Source organism: Nothobranchius furzeri, chromosome 13, assembly GCF_043380555.1.
Source record: "Nothobranchius furzeri strain GRZ-AD chromosome 13, NfurGRZ-RIMD1, whole genome shotgun sequence".
Classification (NCBI taxonomy): domain Eukaryota; kingdom Metazoa; phylum Chordata; class Actinopteri; order Cyprinodontiformes; family Nothobranchiidae; genus Nothobranchius; species Nothobranchius furzeri.
In genome coordinates, this window is record NC_091753.1 from 55447334 (window position 1) to 55470915 (window position 23582).

Below are 23582 nucleotides of genomic sequence, written 5' to 3' on the forward strand. Positions count from 1 at the left end.
CTGCGGTGTTTTCTTTACTGTGGGAAACGGGTAAAAATGGCTCTTTGATGGGAACAGGGTGCCGACCCCTGGTTTAGCGTGATGTCTGATATATATATATTAGGGCTGGGACTTGATTAAAAAAATTAATCTAATTAATTACAGGCTTTGTAATTAATTAATCTCAATTAATCGCATTTTAATCGTTCAGGAAAATGCGCTCTCAAAGTAAAACTTTTAATTAAATTATGAGATAGAGAATCAAACATTAGGCATGGTTATTACCGTAAACTAAAGCTTTTAATAAAAAAATGCATTTTAATTATTCACATGTCACTGTGTGATATGAAACAAAACCCAAATCAACTAAAATTTATAATTACTAATAGAAAACACCTGCAAATGGTTCCTGAGCCTTTAAATAGTCTCTCTGTCTAGTTGAATGACTGAAATAAATTTGACTTTGCACCAGATTCTAATTTTTCCAGTTTCACTTGTTTGTATAATTGGGAGTTTTTATTAGCATTTCTACTCATAATGCAGTAAAAACACATAAATAATAATCCTTCAAAATGACAGTAGAACAGGCACAAATATGATCTAGGACTTAAATGTACTAACTTTTAACACCAGAGCAGGCATGGCATATTCTGAGAATGATCAGGAACACTAACTGGTTCCAGTTGGATGACTGGAGGTTGATGGGATGATAAAAGATCATGGCGAGGAAATAATGATCTGACGAACAGGTGAGCGAACCTTCCTTACATGGGAAGTTCTTCTGTCACGTTAAGAAGGGGATGCTGCAGACCCGCAGATTCACGCCTGCTGCAGCGAATCTGGTGTGATCTCCAGCCTGATCACAACTTCCTCGTTCCTCGCTGCCCCTGATACACGTAAGCATCCGCCCCTTAGCTGACGACAACTTCAACACACCTCGCTGCTTAATGATAGTAATGCATGCGATGTTTAGACAGAGACTCGTCTCAGAAAAATAGAATTCCCCGACAGAATTGTTTAGAAAATCATCAGAAAAGTTTCAGAGTGTTTCTGTTTTAACTTAAACTTCTGTTTTCAACTGTAAGACACGTTGTTTGTGATTGTTTACAGAGTAGTGAGAACACGGAACATTCTCCCAGCGGCAGCCAGGTGCCTCGCTTTTGTCTGACTACTTTCATAAACTACTGTTAGGGCAAAGAATTATTCTGTCTGATGCTTTCAGCGCTGCACAGATGTTACGTAAATGTTAAAAATATAGCTTACCGCAACTTTTGTAAAGTTCCCGGTGCCACCGGGCGGGCAGCCGCAGCAGAGACGATCTCAGAAAAATGTCCGCGACACGGACTCCGTTGTTGTCTGGAAGTTTTTTTTCCAAGTTAAGAGGCGGACGTGTTTCCTAAATCCTGCATCAGTCCAAGCAAGGCAACTTCTTTCTGTTTATTTCGTTTTAGTAGCCATTAGCCACTGTGCATTGTAGTGTGCGTCAGTGATATTCGGTCTACGAGGAAAAAGTGCAATGACAAAGGTTCCGCCGTGCTTGAAATGCAAGCTGCGATTAAATGCGTTAATTTTTTCTAATTAATCGTAATTAAAGCGTTAAAGTCCCGGCCCTAATATATATATATATATATATATATATATATTTATATATATATATATATATATATATATAGCCATGCCCTGATGTGGGGCTGGGCTGTGCGTCAACATGGTCGGGACATAGAAGGGGGTGCGCGGCTAAATAAGTTTGGGAACCACTGCTTTAGAGAAAAGGCGAGAAGCTCCATTATCCAGGGAGAGCTGCAGCTCGTCCACACTGAAAAAAGTTAGAGTACAGTAGTCCCTCCCTGTGACGTGGTTCCCCCACCCGATGGTAAACATAAGGCGACAACAAATAGACATTAATGAAAATCCAATCAGAAAATGGAAAAGCCAAACGGAAATAATCAGATATTGGGACAGCGGGATTAGACCAGAAAAGCACCAATAACAGTCAAGCTGGCCGCTGATTGAACAGTATGCCAGTAACAGTTGGACAACTTATGTCTAAAATGTCCATGGCTGGGAGGAGAAACATTAAATGTGACAATCTGAAAAGTTTTTGCTTGGCGAGTCCACATCCAGGGTCTCGCTTGGTTTTAAAAGTTACAGTGATAGCAGCGAGCTAGTATTGTCACGGAAACCGGTGTAGTGGTACACCCCGGTAAAAAAGTTGACAATAATAATAACCGTCTTGTTTTCAAAACATATATTATCTCTGTGGGTTTACCGTGGCTGCGGTGTAGGCGCGGTGACCCTTACCAGCCACCGTATCATCTGCTGAAGTTGCCGGCGGCACATGCGCGCTTTGTTGTTTACAACCAAAACTTTCTTGAAGCTAAAGCTGAAATAATGGCCAAAGGAGGAGACGGCAGTGCTCAGGAGGGCATTTATTATCCCTCAAAGAAGACAAAGTGGGAAGTACGGGCATATTTTAGATATTTGAAGAATGCCGAGGGACAGTTGATAGAAGACGGCTATCCTGTTTGCAGCACATGCAGAAAAAGTGTCTGTGAAAGGCAGCAACGCTTCAAATCTCATGACACATCTGTGTGACCATCACCCACAACTCTACAGTCAACGCAAGGCAAGCTAACGTTAGCATTTTAGCTAAAATACGTGATCCGAGGATTTGGGTTGAGGGTGAATGCAACGAGTCGCTATATAAAGCTGCCGCAGCGCCGCTACCTGCATATAAACCGTGTCGCGGACACCCCCATGTTGAAATGACGCTATGCATTACGGGGCTCCCAGGGGCAGATAAGAGTTGGTCTCTCTCCGAGAATAATTATGAATTTAACAATGATTACTGCCTGATGACATTTTCCCACATCTGCAAAGCTCACTGGAAGGACACAAACCGAGGATGATATTTTCCTGATATAGGGTTTATTACTCAAGTAAGGGTAAAAAAGTATCTGATTAGGAGGCTACTTGAGTACTGAGTATCATCTGGTCTAATATTTTTTAAATGATGACATCAAACAGACAAAAAATAAGAAGTTATGGGCAAATATTGGTATTTTAAAGACTAAAAGGGAAAAATGTAAACAAATAAACAACATAATTACAAAATAACACATTTTAGGCAAAATTTAGACACAAACTGACGACAGTATTTTCCTGATATACAGGATTTATTTAGTTGTCTGAAAATGTAACGCGTTTAAAAAAATACCGTGATAATACCGAAAACCGTGACAATTTTGGTCACAATAACCGTGAGGTCAAACTTTCACACCGTGACAACCCTACAGCGAGCAGGACAGGAGTGGACTGCTGAACCCGAACAGAGCGCACAGAGTGGCACATCTGGTTGTTTAATCGTCTTCATGGTGCTGCTATTGCCGTAAAATAATCAGCATTCATGTTTTGAGAGGAAAAACATTCGTCAATTAGTTCAGGGGAAAACTAATAAATACACGTAAGCCCCACGGTAAACGAGGGACCACTGTGTGGAGTGTCTGCCTCCTGTTTGATTTCCTGACAGGATTTTATATCCTTTCTGGCTCGTCAGTTGCTCTGGATTCCCGGGAGCAGCTGGATAGTGTCACTGGGAAGAGGCGTGTCTAACTTTTCCTGCTAGAACCGATACCCCTGCAACCAGATCTTGGATAAGCGATGAAATACAATATCCACCTTTAGGTAATTTAGTCACACACAAGTTTAAAGTTTAGGGCTGAGGTGAGTAAAAGAGCCAAACCCACAAGCCTACCTGGAGCAGGTTGATAGAAGACAGAAAAGCTTGGTTCTGTTTGATGTTCTCCAGGCGCTTCAGTTCATACTCAGAAAGCCCTCCGTAACCATTCTGTCAGGCCAAAACGAAAACATTACACACAAACCTCCAAGCACAAAGACAGAGCAGTGTTTCTGTACTTATACTTTTATAGGGCTGCAACTAACGATTATTTTCATAATCGATTAATCTGTCGATTATTTTTTCGATTAATCGATTAATCGGTTTGTTATTGTTTAGCTATTTAACCTATACAAGTGATGGATGCATTTCAGTTAAGAACAAAAAAACATAAGAGAATTGTGCAGTTGACTGCAATCTATTTTATTGCACATGAACACAGTCAGCAGTATAAAATGAGCTAAACAGTGCAAAATATCAGTCCAGAATAATTTTTAGCATTAGCTGGAAGCCTGCTCCTTCCACCATGGATAGTGGCCTCATGTCTTTTACCAGCATGTTTAGAATAGAGTTTGTAAGTGGTATGAATTGCTGGGGGGTGAGTGTCTTCTTCCCCATGTAGTTGTCCATCGTTGCTTGTTTTTTTCTGCATAAGAAACACAAATAGACTGAAATAAGTACACATATAAAATAAAGCAGCACACACACTACAACACTAAATCAATATTATATTATTTGAATTAATTAACAATATACAGTGATCATTTATTTTGAGGGTTACGTTCTACAAAATAGCCCGCAACAGGAGATATTCAGAAAAAAAGTAAAACATTTTTACTATTAAAAAGCTCTAAGTAAGAAGCTCATGAGGTTTTTACTTTGAGTCGGGAGTGTTTAAATTAGCCAGAGAAATGTGAAAAATGTTTATTTTGTGTAATACTGTTTAAGAAACATGATAAAAATGTGTTGTGAGGCGTTTTACAGCGTTAGATAGTAAAACAGCCTTTTAATAGTAAAAAAATGACTTTTTCTGAATTTCTCCTGTATTTAAAAATTGAAAGTGTACAACTATGCCGCGTTATATTCACCTGGACACAGCTTGTCTGTATATTTTTCTCCGCGGAGTTGTCCTTTTTTGAATGAGGAACATAGTTATGGGTTTGTGCCGTTTTTCTCTTAACGAGAACATTCTTATAAACAGACGTGCTAAATTTGGCAAGCGCATGATACACAACACGGAGGAGATTCACGATTGCATCTAGTCAATCAGAAGTAGAACACCGCAGACTGACGCGGCAAAAAAACATGTTTAACATCCACTATAACGAACTCAGCTAAAACACTAAGTCCAGCTTGTTTATTTTCTGTTACTTACCGGGCTGGCTCTTCCAAATGACGGCTCACTTGACCGCGGTGCTCTTCCTCTGCTGCATCAGCCCCCACATGCTTTCGTCTCAAATGTGCTCCCATACTCGTGAGGTTTTTGTCCGGGGTTTCTCTTCAGTTTTGTCGCTTCTATTTTTCTTCCGTATTTCCTCTTGTTCCGCCATTTTCTCACAGCAAGATGAGCGTCAGTAACGTGATACGTCATGAAAACCGAGGGCACCCATTGGCTCATTTCTTCTTCTACGGCTCCACTGGTAGATCAGTGGCTCATTACTGCCACACACTGGCGGCAAATTTAACAGCTTGTAACCGATGTCAGATTGTGGTAAAAAATAGACTTTATGCGGTAAAATATGATTATTAAACAACTAATCGATGACTAAAAAAGTTGTTAACTATTTTAATAATCGATTATAATCGATTAAATCGATTAGTGTTTTCAGCTACTAGGTTCCACAACACTGTTCTTGGTGGCATCTTCATCCTTTACCTGCTTTTTCTCAGCATTCTTTTCTATGGGGGATTTTGTTTTCTATTGAGAGAAAAATTTGGTGGTGAAAAAAAAAATCAAAAACAACCACATATGGAAAGTCTATTCCACTCCAGTCCTTGAGGGCTGCTATCCAGCATGTTTTAGTTGTTTCATTGCTCCAGCACACCCCATTCAGTGTGTTGAAGATGGAAGCCAACTAAAACATGCTGAAAAGTGGCCTTGACGTGGAGCGAAATCGTCCAGTTTCACGTACTTTCTTTTTGCTATTTTCTGTTATGACCGGAGAGTAACAAAGGCGTTTGGGAGCCACGGGGCGTCTCAGAGAGGACCGTCGCACTGGTGCCTCGGGAGCATAGACTGTACATATACTGGACAATTCGATTCCATAGGCTTCAATAACACGTTATCTGTCCATAATGGGAGGTGTCCACCACCGCCATTTTGACCGTGTCACAGGTTCCGTCCAGCCCAGACAATTCCATAAAAGGGAAGAGAGGAGGCGCTGAGGGTGTGGCTGTAAGGCTGGGCTCGAGTGACGACACCCAGGCGAACTAGCTACGAGCTAACCTGAAGCTAACCCTGGCTAACCCAAAGCTAAAGCGGAGGTGGGAGCCGAGCTAACGGATGTAGCCACCTAGCTTCAACCCAACCGGAGCTAACTGGAACACCCATCGACCTGAACCTCACACGGAGTTTAGGTGGAGGTTTTCTGCGCCTGTTCGTGAGAAGTACCTGTATTAAAAAAGTTTTAAATCGGTAAGTTTATAATTTATTTCCGTAATGAATACATTTTGCTTTGAGCAAGTTTTCAGTACAGTTTTTTTCGGCGCTATCACTCCTGAGTCGCACCAGCCATTAAATGTATCATGAAGAAGAGAAAATATATTTAAGTCGTATTTTGGGGGGACATTTTATTATCTTTCTTACAAAATCCGAGACCAAGCGTTTAACATTGCAACACAAGCACCGGTAACCATAACAGAATGAACAGCCAGCAGAGGAGAGGATGGCGGTGTTTCAAACCCTCCCGGCCGGCGTGTAGAGCTCATTCCTGGGCTGGAGCCGGCCCTCAGCACCCCGCCACAGGCTCTAACAGATGCTGGCGGTGTTTCATATATTTCCAAAACGTAATACTTGATTGTATCTTGTACAGCCAGCTAGCCTTTATTCTGGACTCAGTACAATTTACCAAAAGTAAAGAGACATTATACAGATGAAGTAAGCACAAGATAACTTACTGGAAGACACAGAGTTATCATCAGAACCAGAACAAGAGCCTGATAACAGTCATGTGAAAATAACAGTTAAAAAGTATGTATGTATAATAGAAATAAAAATATATTAGAATTAGTGTAACTCACTGTGATCCAAACAATAAATCAGCCATAGCTGATTAGTAAATATGACATGAGGTTTGGGAGTTTTTAAGTTTCATTCTTTTATTAAATTTTTTTTCCTCCATAGCCATTTGGATCATTGGGGACAGCTGAGTGAGGCGTGGTGCCCAGAGAGCTGCAGAGACAACCTTGGCCTCCCTGACGTCTGTGTCTCCTGGTTCGGTTGGGGCGGACCATCGACATACATACATGTGCCGACACTGTGCCCTGTTTTATAAAATGTAGTGTTAAAAATAAATGTTTTTGCTCAATTACTGGAATTTCTTTGGTTAAGACAAAAGTGAGGAATAATCATTTACAAGTTATTTGTACAACAGGCCCATTTTAAATCCCAACAGTTTCTTAGCAGACAATAGAAATGTGTTCTTTACTAACTTTACTTGGTTTGAAAATCTTACTAAAATAAACTTGAGTGCCGTATTGCAAAACCCAATCATACTTGTTATGTAAACATTAGCTTTGAAGATATTTTTTACAGATATATATTTGTGTGCAACAAAAACCAAACTTAAATAATTTGTCATTCTTTATTGAAAAACAACAAAATACAGGTATACAGAAGTGTGGGAAAATGATAATGTGAAAGTATTGCACTATAAATGAAGTGAGATGAGATGAAGGTGGACGCCAGCGGGCTGGACGCCGGACGAGGAAACCTGGAGACGGATCGCTCAGACAGGAAGGGAAGAGCTTCCTCTTACCTTGATGGAATTAAAGTTAGCCGTCGTCTGAACGCCCAACCGTACGGTCTGAGGTCAAAGGTCACAGGAAACACACACCAGTCAGCAGTCATACAGATGCATAAAGATAACTGTAGCCATGGCAACCAGCTGACATGTCCCCACTTTCACCAGCACCTGGTGCCTGCCGGGTCACCTGAATTCCTGTGTGATGTCAGCACGGTCGGCCGTGACTGCTGCCATCAGAGGTGACCTCTGATCAGCTGAATGAACTCACCTTCCAGGGTGACGCCGTGTTAAGAGTCGGCTTCGTCCTGTAAACAAACAAACAAACAAACAAATGAGTGGTAACATAAACACCACGTCTGGTTCTGGTTGAGGCGGAGGACAACATGCACCTTTCCAGGAGCAGAACCCAGATGTTCTTGTTGCTACAAACAGAGACGAGCAGAGTTAACAAACCAGGAAGTGAGAGGGACCAGCTGCTGCAGACAGGTGACGCTCACCTGAGCCTGAACCATAGGAGCCTCCTCAGCCATCAGACCTTCTGACTCCAGTTCAGATGCCACCTTGTTGATGTCCCTCAGGCGGGACTCGTTGGCCTTCAGGTCCTGCAGGACAAAAGCACCTGCTGATTATCTTGTTGCTGTCGGGTTAACAGGTCTGGTGTTAGAACGTGGTGGATAAGAATGTTCTGACGGGCCGAGGGCTCTGAACTCACCCTGCAGGACTGGGCCTGCTCCTTCAGGGCCTGGATGCTGCTGCCATAAGCCGACAGGTCCGACATCAGGGCCTCGTGCTTCTTCAGGAGAGCCTGTGGAGCAGAACATCAGAACCTTCAGCTCGTCTGACACAAGTGGAGCTTTCTCGCAGCGATGGTCCAATCGGATCCGCCACTGTAAAACAAACCCTGCTCAGTTCACCGCAGACGCAGCTCTGCGGGTGTTTAGTGGAAAAGCGTGAGCCTTCTGCCGGCTGCCACGTGTCATGGCTGCTCTGCAGCGGGAACACACATCACAGCTTGTAAACCGTTTGAAATAAGAGCGCCGGGAACACGTTTGTCATCACTTCCTGTGCGAGGCCAGCACTTCTACCCCTAACCCATGAGACGCTCAAACGAGCAACGATGTCTGGTAGACAACCGAAGGAAATGACAAATACAGAAACACTAATTATGAAGGACTGGAAAGAGAGCAAAGAAAAGCGATTGGAGTTTCTCAGGAAGGGACTTCCATACCTCGGCCAAGTCCTCGTCTTTCCCTTAGTCTGGACTTCCAACGATGGGCTCCTTCTCCCTCATCCAGGACTCGGCCTCATTAGCATCCGCAAAGTACTGCTGGGCCTGCAGAGAGTCCTCCAGGTCCTGCCTCCTCTGGGACGCCTTGGCCTTTAGCGTGTCCCAGCGTCCATGAAGCTCTGACAGCTTAGTCTTCACCTCCTCACCAGCGAAGTGACCTGGACCCAAAAAAAGTGAGCCAGAACCTGCAGACACCTCAGAAACATGTCAGGACCAGACCTGCTCTACCTTCCTCCACCATGGTCTCTCCTTTCTGGGTGACAGCCTTGATGCGAGGTTCATGACCTGTGATCTCAGCCTGCAGAGCCTGGTGCTTCTTCAACAGGTTCTGGACACCAATCAGGTCCTTCCCTGAGGACACATGTTAGAGTTCAGCATTATGCAGTAGACAGACCAGTTTAACCCAGGGGTTTCTTTCTTCTACAATCTGCTCTTTAACTGTATTATTTCCTGCTATTTCAGCTGTTAACTTTATTTTTTCTCCAAGTGTTTTTCTCCCCAGAAGAAGCTACAACGATGTTCTGCTGAGCTGTGGTGGCCTCATGGAGGGGGCCATCGGCTAGCACACTGCTGCTAACCACTAAAACATTCTCCCTCTCCTGATAGTAACATTTTACTTTCTTTGATGTTGGATGTGCTAATACTAGTTTACCCGTTTAATTATAGATCCACTAGGATAAATACAATAAAGTTTATCTCTTGCCAAATATAATATTTACTGTGGCGAGCCCGTGAAGAGGTGTAGGAGAATGCGACAAATTTGTCTGTTAAAAAGTCTGTTATGTACAAAAAACACAATATCATCACACTATTTTGGACCGATACATGACGGTCAGGTCCAGCTTGGGGAGAAAATATGACACGTCTTTCAGGATGGACTTCATCTTTGGTAGCTGGCGAAGCCGGGAAAAGCAGGATCTAACCACCTGGCTAATGTGGGAGTCCATCCGCATCTCTGGGTCCAAAACCACCCCCAGGTTAGTGATGGTTGGCTTCACTAAGCTGCAAAAACAGGGTTGCAGGACAGGACTAACTGCAGTGGGAAAGGGAGGAACAAATATTCCAGTTATAAATATTAAATATTTGAACAAATAAATATTTGAAACACAGTTCCTGGGACCTCATTGGCTAGCAGCTGAACCTTGGAGGCCGTCCAAGACAGAACGTAGCCAATGAGCGTATTATGTTGTTGATTGACAGCAGAACCTTGGGACAGATTTTTGGTTTATTTGTCGTCACCACCTGGCAGAGATGTGCAAATGCAGCTCCAAGAAACATGCTTGATTTATTGAAACGTTAATTTTGAACATAAGACAAAATATTTTTAAAAATTAACTAACATAGTAGAAAAAAAAGATATACCAACAAAAAAGAAGTCTTTGTCCAAAGGGAGTAAGAAAAAGCAAGTGCTTATGCAATCCCACCCCCTTGTCTCACATTACTAATTTACCTTTACAAATTACCATCTATACATACATACATACATATTAATATACATATATATGCAGCTACTAATGAGAGAATTTTGTATATATACTTTGTATAGTGATAGTAATAATAATAAGAATGACAATAATAACATCAACAACAGCAAAATAATAATGATAATATCATAGTTTCCAGAACCTCAGAGAACCTCGTTTTCATATCCATTAATTATCATATTTTTATACAGTGATTCAAATTTGTTTATATTTGGACACTGTTTGTGTATTTCCTGCAGCCCATTCCACAGCTTCACTCTACATACTGATACACAAAAACTCCTTTTAGTGATTCTTACTCTAGGCATTTTAAAATTTTTAGTCCTTTGTAAATTATATCCTTCATCACTCTGGTTGAAGAGCTTTTGAATATAAGGTGGCAATAAGTGCTTACAAGCTTTAAACATGATTTGAGCTGTTTGATAATGAACCCGGTCTTGAAGTTTTATGTATTTTGACTGTAAAACAAAGAATTTGTATGATCCAGAAACCCAACTTTATGAATGACACGTATTACCCTCTTGTGCAATACTGATAGTGGGTGTAGTGCATTTTTATAATTGTTTCCCCAATACAGTAAGTGAAATATGGCAGAACTAATTAACCATACAGAATATGGAGTGATTTACAGTCCAAAGTTGCTTCATTTTATTTATAAGTGCAATGTTTTTTTGCTGCTTTGGTTTGTATGTGTCTAATGTGGGGCTTCCAACTGAGTTTCTTATCTAGTATCACACCCAAAAATTTGATTTCACTTACATTCTCAATTTTTTCATCATCAATCTTTATACATACTTCTGTTTTGTTTTTACAATTGCCAAAAGTCATTACCTTAGTTTTTTCTATCTATCCATCCGTCCATCCATCCATTGTCTGAACCCGCTTTGTCCATGTAGGGTCGAGCGGGGGTGGGGGGTGGTGCTTATCTCCAGCGGTCAATGGGCAATCAGGCGGGGATCCATTTTTTTAGTTTACTTAATTCTTTATTGATAATTTTAATTATTTCTTGGGATCATTTCCAGAGTAGAACAAATTTGTATCATCAGCAAATAAGATCATCTTCAGAGTTTTACAGACTTGAAAAATGTCATATATATATATATATATATATATATATATATATATATATATATATATATATATATATATATATAGCGCAGGTCCTAATACTGACCCCTGGGGGACACCACAGGCAATCCCCACACTTTCTTTTTTTTTTTTTTTACCGTGTCCTGTAAACAGAATTGATGTCTGAATGCTGGTAACAAGCCTTACAGATTTACTCTCAGGTGGAGCATCAAAGCGTCTGCTTTTAATGTCACGCCTGATACTTAAAACTTTATTGTTGTTGTTTTTGAATGCTTTGTAATTCCAACCAGACACGGAGTCAGAGGTGAAAGAGAAAGGAAAAGACAAAAGGTGGGGGGACAGGGGGGAAGGGGGTGGGGGTGGGGGGGTTCCACAAAAATAAACAATAATTAACAAGAGTCTGCTTCTAGACCTGCAGAAAGAGAAAGAATAGAAGAAGAAAAAATGGGACACACAACAATACATCAGGAGCAAGCTATCACCGCATCAACCTGATGGTGAAATATAAAATCAACATTGTTTAACTGAACAATCCCACAATAATAAATCACAGTGCATTTAGTGGCAACGACAGCCTTAAGACATGTGTTGAACGTGCCCAAGCCCATACTTATGAGAGCACCATGTGAGCACCTGTGTGTGTACACACGCTTGTATATGTAAGGTTTCTCTATAGGAGCGTCCAATAGAGAGTGTGAGGGACCACAGATCCGCCCCCAAAGATGTGTAGGAGACGGGGGGGGGGGGGGGGGAGCCCCAAGTCCCAGAGATCCAGGTGCTGCCCCAGAACACAGGAACCCCAAGGAGACTGCAACCAGAAAGGCCCCCGCCCCCGTCGAGAGGCACAGAGGGTCGCCCCGGGGGGGCAACAACCAGCAGCCAGCAGAGCCCCTGGAGATATCACCAGAAAGCCCACAGGCCCGCCCGCAGCCTCCCACCCCCTAGCCGACCGAGCCCGGGACCCAGCGACCCGGGACCCAGGGGCGACCACCCCCGCCGGGGACCCAGCAGAGCCCAGGGACCCAGACCCCACCAGGCAGCCACCGGGATTGAACAGGCAGATGCCAAAAATCTTAAACCCCCTGACCCGGGAGCCACAAACACTCAGGCAGACCAAGGCACCGCACTCCACACCAGGTGTGGCAGGGGGAGGGGAGGCGAAGATCTATATCATAAAAAGAAGTCCCAGGAGAGGGGAGGAGTTAAAGGCCCCACCTGACATATACAGTCATACACAAACACAGTCACACACTCCCTCTCTCATGCTCACACATGCACATACAACCAAAGACTTACAGAAATGCATGCCGGACACCCACTCATGCTCCCGATACACACCCCATTAACTCTGGTCCCGGAACTGCTGCACATTGGGTACAACCATCACCGGTTCCCAGAGTTTGACCCTTTCTGCTGGGGTGCTGATGAGCAGGCTCCCCCGCCCAACGCTGAGCACAGCAACCCACCACCACAGACCCCAACCAGACGGCCAGATCTCCCTCCTCCCTCCTAGCCTCCAGCCCCAGGAAGCCAAGCAACAACAGAGGTGTGCTAAGACCCCTAGTCTCCCTTCGCCTGCTCCAATATAGTGCTGTGTGTTGATGAGGTGTATTCCATGGCTGTGGTGAGCGGGCAGTGCGGGCATTGTCTGGCCTATGCCAGCGGATACCACCACACCACCCCACTTGCACCCACAGCCCTCAGCGTCTAAGTGCAGTTTAAAATTGGAAGTGGGCACCGGCACTCGGGAGGAGGCTGAGAAATCCCCCTGCCAAATGCCGTTGAATGTGCTCACTCCCAAGGCCCTAAGTGTGTGTATGCATGGAATGTCGTCGGTGGAAGTGTATAAGGTGCAAATAAAATTGGGGGGCAGGTTGCCACAGGGATGCGGGAATGTGGTCCATACCCGCACTCCCTGACTTGTGCACCCCCCAAGGTCCTATGTGCATGTTTGTGTGATGATGTGAGGGAGCAGGAGGAGAAAAATATGCGGGGATGGGGAGGAAATGCTGGTTGGGCAATCCCCATACTTTCAGAAGTGACATCAACCATTTTCACAAATTGTTGTCTCTTAGATAAATAATTGGTGATCCAGTCCAGTGCTATTACCCTAATGCTGTACTGTTGAAGCTTGTTTATGAGAATTGAGTGATTTATTGTATCAAAAGCTTTCCTAAACTCTATGAATACTCCAATAGCATATTTACCTTTGTCTAATGTATTAATTATTTCATCGGTTGCTTCCATTATTGCAAGTGCTGTTGTCCTCTTTTCTCGGAATCCGTACTGACTATGGTTTAGTATTTTGTGTTTATTTAAAAAAGTGTTCTAGTCTACTATTAAATAGTTTTTCCAGGATTTTTGAAAATTGAGGAAGAAGTGATACTGGCCTGTAGTTGTTAAATAGATGTTTATTCCCTTGCTGAAAAATTGGTATTACTTTAGCTGCTTTCATTTTCTGAGGAAATAAACCATTTTGGAAGGATAAGTTATATAGATAAGTTAATGGTTTTAGAATACCATCAATAACTTTTAACCAACACCATATCAATACCGTCACAATCAGTGGAGACTGTTTGTTTATCTTATCGTTTGTTTTAGTTTGAAAACGAACAAAGCAGAATTTAGCCACGGAGGTCATTTTCCATTCATTCTTCGTGTCAAGTTAACAGTATGAGACTTACAAATACAACTGCAAATTCACATAAACATAAATGAACAAAAAACAAAGTTACAAAAAGAGCAGCTAAACAAAGTCAATGAATGACTGAACATCCTCAAAGTGTTTATTATGATGGACTGAAACATCCTGTTTTTTCAGAGCAAGAACTGCATGCATCACTTTCTGCTGTGTTCTTAGACTGAGAGCTTAACAAACATCTAAATCATGTGATGTTTGTATTTAAATAAAACATGTTTAATCAAAGAGGTTTTGTGAACTTATGTTGCCGACATTTTCCAGAAGAAAGTCTCAATAATTTTAATAGCAAACTTGGAAAACAAATTAGCTTAAAATATGTTTTCATATCTCTTAATAACCTTCTGACATGGTATAGCCATAAATATATTGTGAAGATAAAAAAAAAGAAAAAACAATAAGCAGTTCTGTCGCATTTGTCTAAAAACCTCTGCCAATAAGCTGTTTGACAAAAAGCAACTACTGGACCGTCCAGTTGTTGATCTTAACGAATCGCCGCGCATCCCCGGGTCTTCCACTCACTTCACACTTGCGTATTTATCAGCGTACACCACTGGTGTGAGAGGTTCTCAATAATATCAGAGAAGGAGAAGCAGCCGGCTGCTACCACTTCAACTTACTTTAGGGCAAACTACCAGAGTCCCAAAAAGAAAAACACCATTTGAAGTCACAGACAACAAGAAACATTTGGGCCTAGAAAACAGCGCCCTCTGTGACCAGAACACAGCATTTGGAACTTAAGAGTGCCAGTCTGGTCAGTTGGACTTAGAAAAAATTGGTTAATGAAAGGCCTCCCTGCCCCTATCGCCCCCTGTGGCTAAAATATTCTATTTGCAACTTAAGCCTGGCACTTCTGTTGGGACTTAGAAATGGAGCTGACATACCTGGTGCTGCAGTCTGCTTCCAGCACATTTCCTGCATGTTTCAGATCCTGAACACGGCTGGTTTGTTTGATTTAAGGGCCATTCCCATCTGTACCGGGCCGGGTAGCATAGGTTGTTTACATATCTGGGCGGCCTGGTATTTTTCCGGGCCAACCAGGGCTCATTCTCAGCCCTCTTCTCGAGGGGGTCTGCTTCAGGCCGACCAGGGCCAACACACCCACTGCTGACAGCAAATTCACACCTTCCATTAGAGCAAGCCTCTGATTGGTGGGTAGAATCAGCCCACATGGGCTTAAGGCAAGGATGTGTGGAATCAACCGGGCCAGGCTGGGGCCGACTGGGGCTACCTGGCCCGGGCTGACCCGGTACAGATGAGAATGGCCCATAAGTGATAAATCACTCCTGTAGAAACTAAGGAAGGCTGGGGAGATGTTTCAGCTGTTAGATTAAAGTGTTAAAAAGTTGAACGCATAGCGAGGAAATACGTTTTGTCATGGTCTGCGTCCCCCTCATGTGTCTCCTTGTGTTCTCCATTCCTCTCTAGGTTTCCCTTATGTGCCTCCTTGTGTTCCCCAGGCCACTCCAGGTTTTTTCCCCTTAGGTGTTCCTCCCAGGTTTCAGCAGCCCTGTGTGTCCCCAACCCCCTCCAGGCTCTCTAGGTTTCCCTTACGTTTTTCCTTAGACCCCTTTTATCATTAGTCTTCTGTTAAGTGTTTTATCTAGTCTGTTTTCTCCCTCTAGTTCATTTTGCTCCCTTCCCCATTTTTAGGTCTGGTTTCCTCCCCTGCTCCGTTGTGCTCCTCCTCTGTTTATTGGTCTCACCTGCGCAGAATTCCCTAATCACCCAGCCCTTGTGTATATAACCCTGTCTGCGTCTCAGTTTGTTTGTCGGTCCATTGTTTGTGTCAGCATTGTCTCGCCTCCTCTCTAGGTATTTCGAATTTCTCTAGGTCTCTTGTGTTTTTGGATATTCCCAGGGTTTTTATTCTTGGATTTTTGGTTTTTGCCTTCCAGCCCTTTGGATTGACCCCTAAATGAAGGATTTTTACGTTTTCACTACTCCTGCCTTGTGCCATCCTTGGTCTGCATCTTGGGTCCTAACACCCCCCTCCCCCCCTAACTCACAGTGTGACACGTTTTGCTAAAAGAAAACAGAAACTGCCTAGTTCCCATGTTAAATTCATCAAAGACTCCACGCATGACATGAGAGATGCTTGACGAGTTTATCTAAGAGATCCACCAGTAAGTAGAGTAAAACAGCCTGTTTAACAAACTATCTTGTTTTAAAACATTGTTAAATTAGTAAAAAGCAAGTTAGGTTAAAAAAAAACTTTTAAAACTTTAAAAAGCTATTTTTTTTTCAAACTTACGTCTTTTTTGTTGGAAGCAAATATTTAAAAAAATTCAGTCTGACTTCAGACTTTTTTACATGAACAAAGCACCAAAAAAACTCATAAAAACACACAGAAACGTTCAGCCCCCTGAGAAAGAATAGATTTATTAACAAGAGGTAATCAGGAAAGAATACACTCTTATACAAAACTGGAAATACTACTCAAGCTGTGGAAATATACTGAAAGATAAATCATGACACCGGGTATTGCTGACTGCAAACGTCTGATGTGCCCATAAGAGGATAAAGGTCCAGGTGCAAAGGTGGGGTTTAAGTTTCAACACACGTACCGTTTATATATCTGAACACGTTGAAGTGGTACATGCCTGCCACTTAAGCTTTAGGTGTGTTTCTTTACAAAGCCTGTAAAAATACATAGAAATATTTCAAGAAGAAGCACAATAATGCCACTGTATAGCTCCTGCTAGCACAATGGGATCAACAGATTACAAAATGTGTTGCACTCATAAGTGGTTCTCCAGGATTTTGAGTGTCGTACACAGGAGAGTCATTACAGAGCCCGACAATCATGAGGATAATAACACGTTTGTCTTTGTTTGCATGTTAGGAGATGCATCGGCCTGCCTGCACACTTTACTGTACACGGCCAATATTTACGCTTCATTGGCAAGTTAGAACAAAAATAGTTTACATACTTCTGTGGTTCATGATTAAGGCAAAACCCATAATGCACTGGCCAGAGAGGATTAACCATAAAAACGGTTTTAAACTGTCTCGACTGCTGAAGCTGGGGATCTAACTTCCAAGTGGCTCAAAACTGGTGTCGTTTGCTACATACTCTGCCTGGTGACTGTACTGTATTTACAACATGGTGCCCACCAGGGGAATAAAGTCAGCAAAGTATTAAAATATAATCACAGTTTCACTAGAATATGTCCAGTCGCTTTTCCCCTTAAATCCTCTGGATTAAACCCATTCCTGTTTGATTTGAGTTCCTTTTTAAGGAATGAAAGCAAATTGCACTTTAAATGATGAAGAGTTTATAATCCAGGGACACTCCACTGTGTGTTTTACTTGTTTCCCCTCATCCAACAAGCATCACTCAGTCCCTGTGTTGCATCTTCAGTCTTTATGCAGAAGCTCGCTCATCACCCATCCATTCAAATCAGACATGAGTAGTGCTTTTTTAAAAATAAGCAGAGAGGAGAATGTTGGGAATAAATGTTTGGAAAATTTAAAATAAAAGCAATTTTTTAATCGAAAAGGATAAGATCATTAATTTATAAAGTAAAATGATGAAAAAAATATAAAGTTAAGCTTAATTTTCTAAATCAAACCTGATATCAAATAAAAATGTATTGTGGAAAAACATGTATGAGGAATTTTTGAATAAAAAATCCATTTCAAAATATTTAGAGTCAAGTCTAAGTATAAAACGTTACATTTAAATGATGAAATCTAATCATAATTGTGGCAATTTAAAAGAAAATAGTAAACTAAGATGTAAATTCAGCTATGAAACAGAGTAATCCAACTAAAAAGAAATCTATAACTGATCTGTTCACAAGATTATTTAAATGTACCATCCATCCATCCATCCATCCATCCATTTTCATCCGCTTATCCGGAGTCGGGTTGCGGGGGCAGCAGCCTAAGGCGAGAGGCCCAGACTTCCCTCTCCCCAGCCACTTGGGCCAGCTCCTCCGGGGGAATCCCAAGGCGTTCCCTGGCCAGGTGAGAGACATAGTCCCTCCACCGCAAGGAGGGTCACAACTATGGAAAACATGCAGATTATATTAGACTCAGCTGTACAGGTGTGCATATCGAACATGGGTAGAAGAGCATGCATGCTTACTTCTTCAGAGCCTCTCTCAGGTTTTTGAATCGACCCTCTGATGACACCAGTTTTTGTAGCTTATCAATCACACTCTTTGTCTAGGATCAGAGTAAAAGTTATTGGCATCACCTTTTGTTGAAAAGTCAGTAAAACATTTTTTTTTTCCTGTGGGGGAACGTTTCAGCCTGGAAACTTAGACAAACCGTAGCAGTAGCAAAGACTTTGCTCTGCGGATTGATCTAGCCACGCTCCATTAGAGCCTCAGCAGGTCTTTCACTGGCTTGGCTAAGGCTACGTTCACACTGCAGGCCTTGATGCTCAATTCGGATTTTTTGAGTAAATCAGATTTTTTTGTGTGGCTGTTCACATTATGACTGAAATGTGACGTCAAACTCTCTCCGGTGTGAACGCCTCACGCCACTCGTATGCACAGCAGTCACGCTCGGTGGAGTCGGAACCAGGAGAGGCGGAGTTGTGATGTGAAGAGCTTCACTGTCACGATGGGGAATGGAGGAGTAGGACCCAAAATGCAGATACCCACTACAACATGAGGCAGGAGTACAGTAGATGTAAATGAAAACGCTCCTTTATTAGGATGACGAAAAAGAAATAAAATCCAAAAAGGCAAAATCCAAGAAACCGAACCACAGGTTCAGCATCACACCTGTCAAGTGTCCCGTTTTAGGCCGGAAACTGTTTTAAAAATTGTAAACTACTTTACTCCTTATTCCATCTTCCCGAATCATTATTCACCCAAAATGTTCCGGTATGAAGCTCCTTCATGGAGACCCCCCCCCCCCCCCCCCCACACACACACACACACACACACACACACACACACCCACCCCCATGGAGATGGAGACCAGTGAAACGCTTCACTCCAGCAGCATCTCCCACTCCCGTTCTCATTGCTCTCCATCCATCCATCCATCCATCCATCCATCCATCCATCCATCCATTTTCATCCGCTTATCCGGAGTCGGGTCGCGGGGGCAGCAGCCTAAGTCGAAAGGCCCAGATTTCCCTCTCCCCAGTCACTTGGGCCAGCTCCTCCGGGGAAATCCCAAGGCGTTCCCTCATCAGGTGAGAGACATAGTCCGTCCACCGTGTCCTGGGTCAACCTTTAGGTCTCCTCCTGGTTGGATGTGCCCGGAAAACCTCACCAGGGAGGCGTCCAGGAAGCATCCTGACCAGATGCCTGAGCCACCTCAACTGCCTCCTCTCGATGTGGAGGAGCAGCGAATCTACTCCGAGCCCCTCCCAGATGACCGAGCTTCTCACCCTAAGGGAGAGCCCAGCCACTCTTTGGAGAAAACTCATTTTGGCCGCTTGTATCCGCGATCTCGTTCTTTCGGTAACTACCCAAAGCGCATGACCATAGGTGAGGGTAGGAACGTAGATCGATCGGTAAATTGAGAGCTTCACCTTCTGACTCAGCTCTCTCTTCACCACGACAGACCGGTACAACGCCCGCATCACTGCAGATGCAGCACCAATCCGCCTATCGATCTCACGCTCCACCTTTCCCTCACTCGTGAACAAGACCCCGAGATACTTAAACTCCTCCACTTGGGGCAGGACCTCATCCCTGACCCGGAGAAGACATTCTACCCTTTTCTGAATCATGTACCATTTTATATTTAAACAGTTATTTATATTAATTTTATATATTTAGATTTGATTTGAAATAATTAATTTTAACATTCCTTTGAAGTTATGGTTAAATAATTTCCTATGTAAAAAAAAATCTAATTTTCTTAAACATGGTGGAAAAGAAGGGATTTAAATGTCCATTTTTATTGGTATGAGGAGATAAACTTGTTAAGATTTTGCTGTTATTTCTTTGACGTGTTACTGAAACCTGCGCCGCATAGATCTGGGATGGAGAAACATCTGAAACATTCAGGATGTACTCCAGTCCCCACCTAGAGTGAACTGTGTTTCCAAACCCTCCATCTGTTTGTTCTGCAGCTTAAAAAATGGAATCTTAAATTGTCATTAAAGACCATAAACAGCACATAAATAATCTATATGTCTATATAAATAAAATGTCTCTGGGCTTCTACTGGATTTCTAATAACATTTATACACAAAATAATTCCATCGGAGAGCAAATACTACAAGGGCATCGCGTACTGCATCTAATACAAATAACGGTGAATGTACATGTTTGTGGACGGAGCGACGCCGATCCTCCTCATGATGATGTTTTGGGTTCGATTCTCAGAGACGCTTCATACAAGCTCTCCTCATCCATCATGGTGCTGCCGTCCAGCAGGTACTTCCCCACCTGCAGCGACACGGAGAACTCGGTTAAAGATCAGAAAGCCTTCATTCATCCCTCAAAAGAGCAAATCTTTAAACCCTTTAACTTCCACACCAAGATTAACATTTTGGTTTATTTGGGGCAATAAGGGAGGCAATAGTAGGGCAAAAAAGTATTTGGCAGCCACCGATTGAGCCACTAAAACATGTGGAGGACAGAAGAGCCTCTTAAAGACGAAGCAGGGCCAGAAGTCTTGCTTGTTTTTAGATGTAAAAACGTATTTTCTGCCTAATTGTGCAAACTGCATAACGTTTTTTGCCCGTTTTTCTAGCAGACTGGTACATCGTGTGCTGTTTGTGATTGTTGGTATGGATGGATGTGTTTAATCTCACATGTGTTGCAAATGATTTTCCAAAAATCTGACTTAGAAATTTAAAAATGTGTTGGAAATAAAGTTCAGAACCTTGTTTTTGAATGCAAATGTTTGCCACCACCAACAAATTGTGAGTTCTTATTAGATCAATGGAATAATAATTAATAAGTGAGAAACAACGAGGTGTTTTTAGGACATAAAAAAGAAAACGTCGTCTCACCTTTGGCTGAAAATCTATCTTGTAGGCTGTTTGCTGAAACTGTCGAATCTCTCTGATAATATGAGATATCTGGAGGGGAAAATGAAGAATAAGTAATAATAATCGCCTCAGGGACCCGAACAACATTTGATGGAGTCTTTTTCACCATTCTCATCTTGGAGAAGTTGACCAGGTTGTCCTCGGTGTAGTTGGGCGTTCCCTCCTCGATGAAGGCCAGATCCGTCAAGTACATTCCCAAGTAGGGAACGCAAGGAGGGTCACAACTATGGAAAACATGCAGATTATATTAGACTAAGCTGTACAGGTGTGCATATCGAACATGGGTAGAAGAGCATGCATGCTTACTTCTTCAGAGCCTCTCTCAGGTTTTTGAATCGACCCTCTGATGACACCAGTTTTTGTAGCTTATCAATCACACTCTTTGTCTAGGATCAGAGTAAAACAGTTATTGGCATCACCTTTTGTTGAAAAGTCAGTAAAACATTTTTTTTTTCCTGTGGGGGAACGTTTCAGCCTGGAAACTTAGACAAACCGTAGCAGTAGCAAAGACTTTGCTCTGCGGATTGGTCTAGCCACGCTCCATTAGAGCCTCAGCAGGTCTTTCACTGGCTTGGCTAAGGCTACGTTCACACTGCAGGCCTTGATGCTCAATTCGGATTTTTTGAGTAAATCAGATTTTTTTGTGTGGCTGTTCACATTATGACTGAAATGTGACGTCAAACTCTCTCCGGTGTGAACGCCTCACGCCACTCGTATGCACAGCAGTCACGATCGGTGGAGTCAGAACCAGGAGAGGCGGAGTTGTGATGTGAAGAGCTTCACTGTCACGATGGGGAATGGAGGAGTAGGACCCAAAATGCAGATACCCACTACAACATGAGGCAGGAGTACAGTAGATGTAAATGAAAATGCTCCTTTATTAGGATGACGAAAAAGAAAAAAAATCCAAAAAGGCAAAATCCAAGAAACCGAACCACAGGTTCAGCATCACACCTGTCAAGTGTCCCGTTTTAGGCCGGAAACTGTTTTAAAAATTGTAAACTACTTTACTCCTTATTCCATCTTCCCGAATCATTATTCACCCAAAATGTTCCGGTATGAAGCTCCTTCATGGAGACCCCCCCCCCCCCCACACACACACACACACACACACACACCCACCCCCATGGAGATGGAGACCAGTGAAACGCTTCACTCCAGCAGCATCTCCCACTCCCGTTCTCTTGCTCTCCATCCATCCATCCATCCATCCATCCATCCATTCATTCATTTTCATTTTCATCCGCTTATCCGGAGTCGGGTCGCGGGGGCAGCAGCCTAAGTCGAAAGGCCCAGATTTCCCTCTCCCCAGTCACTTGGGCCAGCTCCTCCAGGGAAATCCCAAGGCGTTCCCTCATCAGGTGAGAGACATAGTTTGTCCACCGTGTCCTGGGTCAACCTTTAGGTCTCCTCCTGGTTGGATGTGCCCGGAAAACCTCACCAGGGAGGCGTCCAGGAGGCATCCTGATCAGATGCCTGAGCCACCTCAACTGGCTCCTCTCGATGTGGCGGAGCAGCTAATCTACTCCAAGCCCCTTCCGAATGACCAAGCTTCTCACCCTATCTCTAAGGGAGAGCCCAGCCGCTCTGGGCTCATTTCGGCCGCTTGTATCCATGATCTCATTTCTTCAGTAACTACCCAAAGCTCATGACCATAGGTGAGGGTAGGAACGTAGATCGACCGGTAAATCGAGAGCTTCATCTTCTGGCTCAGCTCTCTCTTCACCACGACAGACCGGTACAACGCCCGCATCACTGCAGACGCAGCACCAATCCGCCTATCGATCTCACACTCCAGCTTTCCCTCACTCGTGAACAAGACCCCAAGATATTTAAACTCCTCCACTTGGGGCAGGACCTCATCCCTGACCCGGAGATTTTGAATTCCTAAACTTGACAGGATGTCCAGACAGACTCCTGATTCCTTCTGTCAGCGCTTCTCCTCAGGAACGTCCACACACGACGCTCGCCTCCACCGACTCAGTGACGTAGAAGACAGATTTAATGCGACATGATCGTTCAGACTGCAGTCGCTTTCAAAAGCATCAGATGTGTATCGGAATCAGTACCACATATGAAAGTGACCTGAGTCAGATTTGAAAAAAATGGATCCGTGCCGTCGTAAAAACATCAGATACGAGTCGGATTTGATGCGCTTTTGCCTGCAGTGTGAACGTAGCCCGAGTTAGGCCGGGCCAATCACAGCGCTCTATGTCTGTAGAGAGACGTTGGGCTGTGCACCTTTAGGGCAACGCTACTTTTTTTTTTATGATGATTGCAGAACTGCAATGGAGCAAAACAGCAAAGATGGCAGCGGGCGAGGAATCGTGCTCGTTTACAACGGCTTTGGCATCAAGATTGGTCGATTAAGTCTTGGACTTTTCTTTGAAACGTGAGCAGAGAGAGGTACTTGCTCCATGTCGTCTTCGA

The 23582-nt window shown here is 43.2% G+C and overlaps 2 protein-coding genes and 1 long non-coding RNA gene across 10 annotated transcripts in view; 1 reads left to right on the plus strand and 2 right to left on the minus strand.

Annotated features, from left to right (window-relative positions):
- The window catches only part of LOC107396759 (WD repeat-containing protein 76), a 79775-nt gene extending 73872 nt beyond the window's left edge, over window positions 1-5903 (minus strand). For 5 of the 6 annotated variants that reach the window (XR_011516072.1, XR_011516071.1, XR_011516070.1 and 2 more), the window contains exons 1-4: window positions 5788-5903; window positions 5031-5573; window positions 4208-4301; window positions 3734-3826 (exon numbers count right to left, since the gene is read on the minus strand). Coding sequence is in view for 2 of the 6 variants with exons in the window: in XM_070543632.1 (XP_070399733.1) it covers window positions 3734-3826; window positions 4208-4301; window positions 5031-5125 (282 nt within the window). In the remaining 4 variants the exon portion in view is untranslated. Of the gene's footprint in view, window positions 1-1242; window positions 1556-3733; window positions 3827-4207; window positions 4302-5030; window positions 5574-5787 lie in introns of those variants that run through there. The other variant, XM_070543633.1, reaches the window with a different exon arrangement.
- A 248-nt stretch (window positions 5904-6151) lies between these two features.
- LOC139062537 (uncharacterized) lies at window positions 6152-7182 on the plus strand. The gene is made up of 2 exons (XR_011516079.1): window positions 6152-6290; window positions 6999-7182. It is a non-coding gene; the product is annotated as an uncharacterized lncRNA (long non-coding RNA).
- Window positions 7183-16541: 9359 nt separating this feature from the next.
- LOC139062535 (ras-specific guanine nucleotide-releasing factor 1-like) lies at window positions 16542-22212 on the minus strand. Of its 3 annotated transcripts, XR_011516075.1 has the most exons (7): window positions 21459-22210; window positions 21259-21376; window positions 21114-21182; window positions 20421-20544; window positions 18273-18352; window positions 18001-18190; window positions 16542-17598 (listed from the first exon to the last, which is right to left on the minus strand). XR_011516075.1 is itself a non-coding variant. In XM_070543641.1 (4 exons), the coding sequence occupies exons 2-4, from the start codon at window positions 21343-21345 to the stop codon at window positions 20452-20454; spliced, it is 249 nt and encodes an 82-aa protein (XP_070399742.1). In that variant the 5' UTR covers window positions 21346-21376; window positions 21459-22212; the 3' UTR covers window positions 20422-20451. The 3 variants fall into 3 exon arrangements, 1 of the variants encoding a protein (XP_070399742.1); XR_011516074.1 differs by having other exon boundaries at window positions 16542-18190; XM_070543641.1 differs by lacking the exons at window positions 16542-17598; window positions 18001-18190; window positions 18273-18352 and having other exon boundaries at window positions 20422-20544; window positions 21459-22212.
- Between the last annotated feature and the right edge of the window lie 1370 nt (window positions 22213-23582).

Bases quoted from the DNA above. Each gene is read 5' to 3' on its own strand.
- LOC139062535 (XM_070543641.1), bottom strand. From the start codon at position 21,345: ATGTACTTGACGGATCTGGCCTTCATCGAGGAGGGAACGCCCAACTAC. The intron at 21,183-21,258 runs GTGAAAAAGACT...TTTCCCCTCCAG, and splicing joins ACTTCTCCAAGATGAGAATG to ATATCTCATATTATCAGAGA. The intron at 20,545-21,113 runs GTGAGACGACGT...GTGTCGCTGCAG, and splicing joins AGATAGATTTTCAGCCAAAG to GTGGGGAAGTACCTGCTGGA.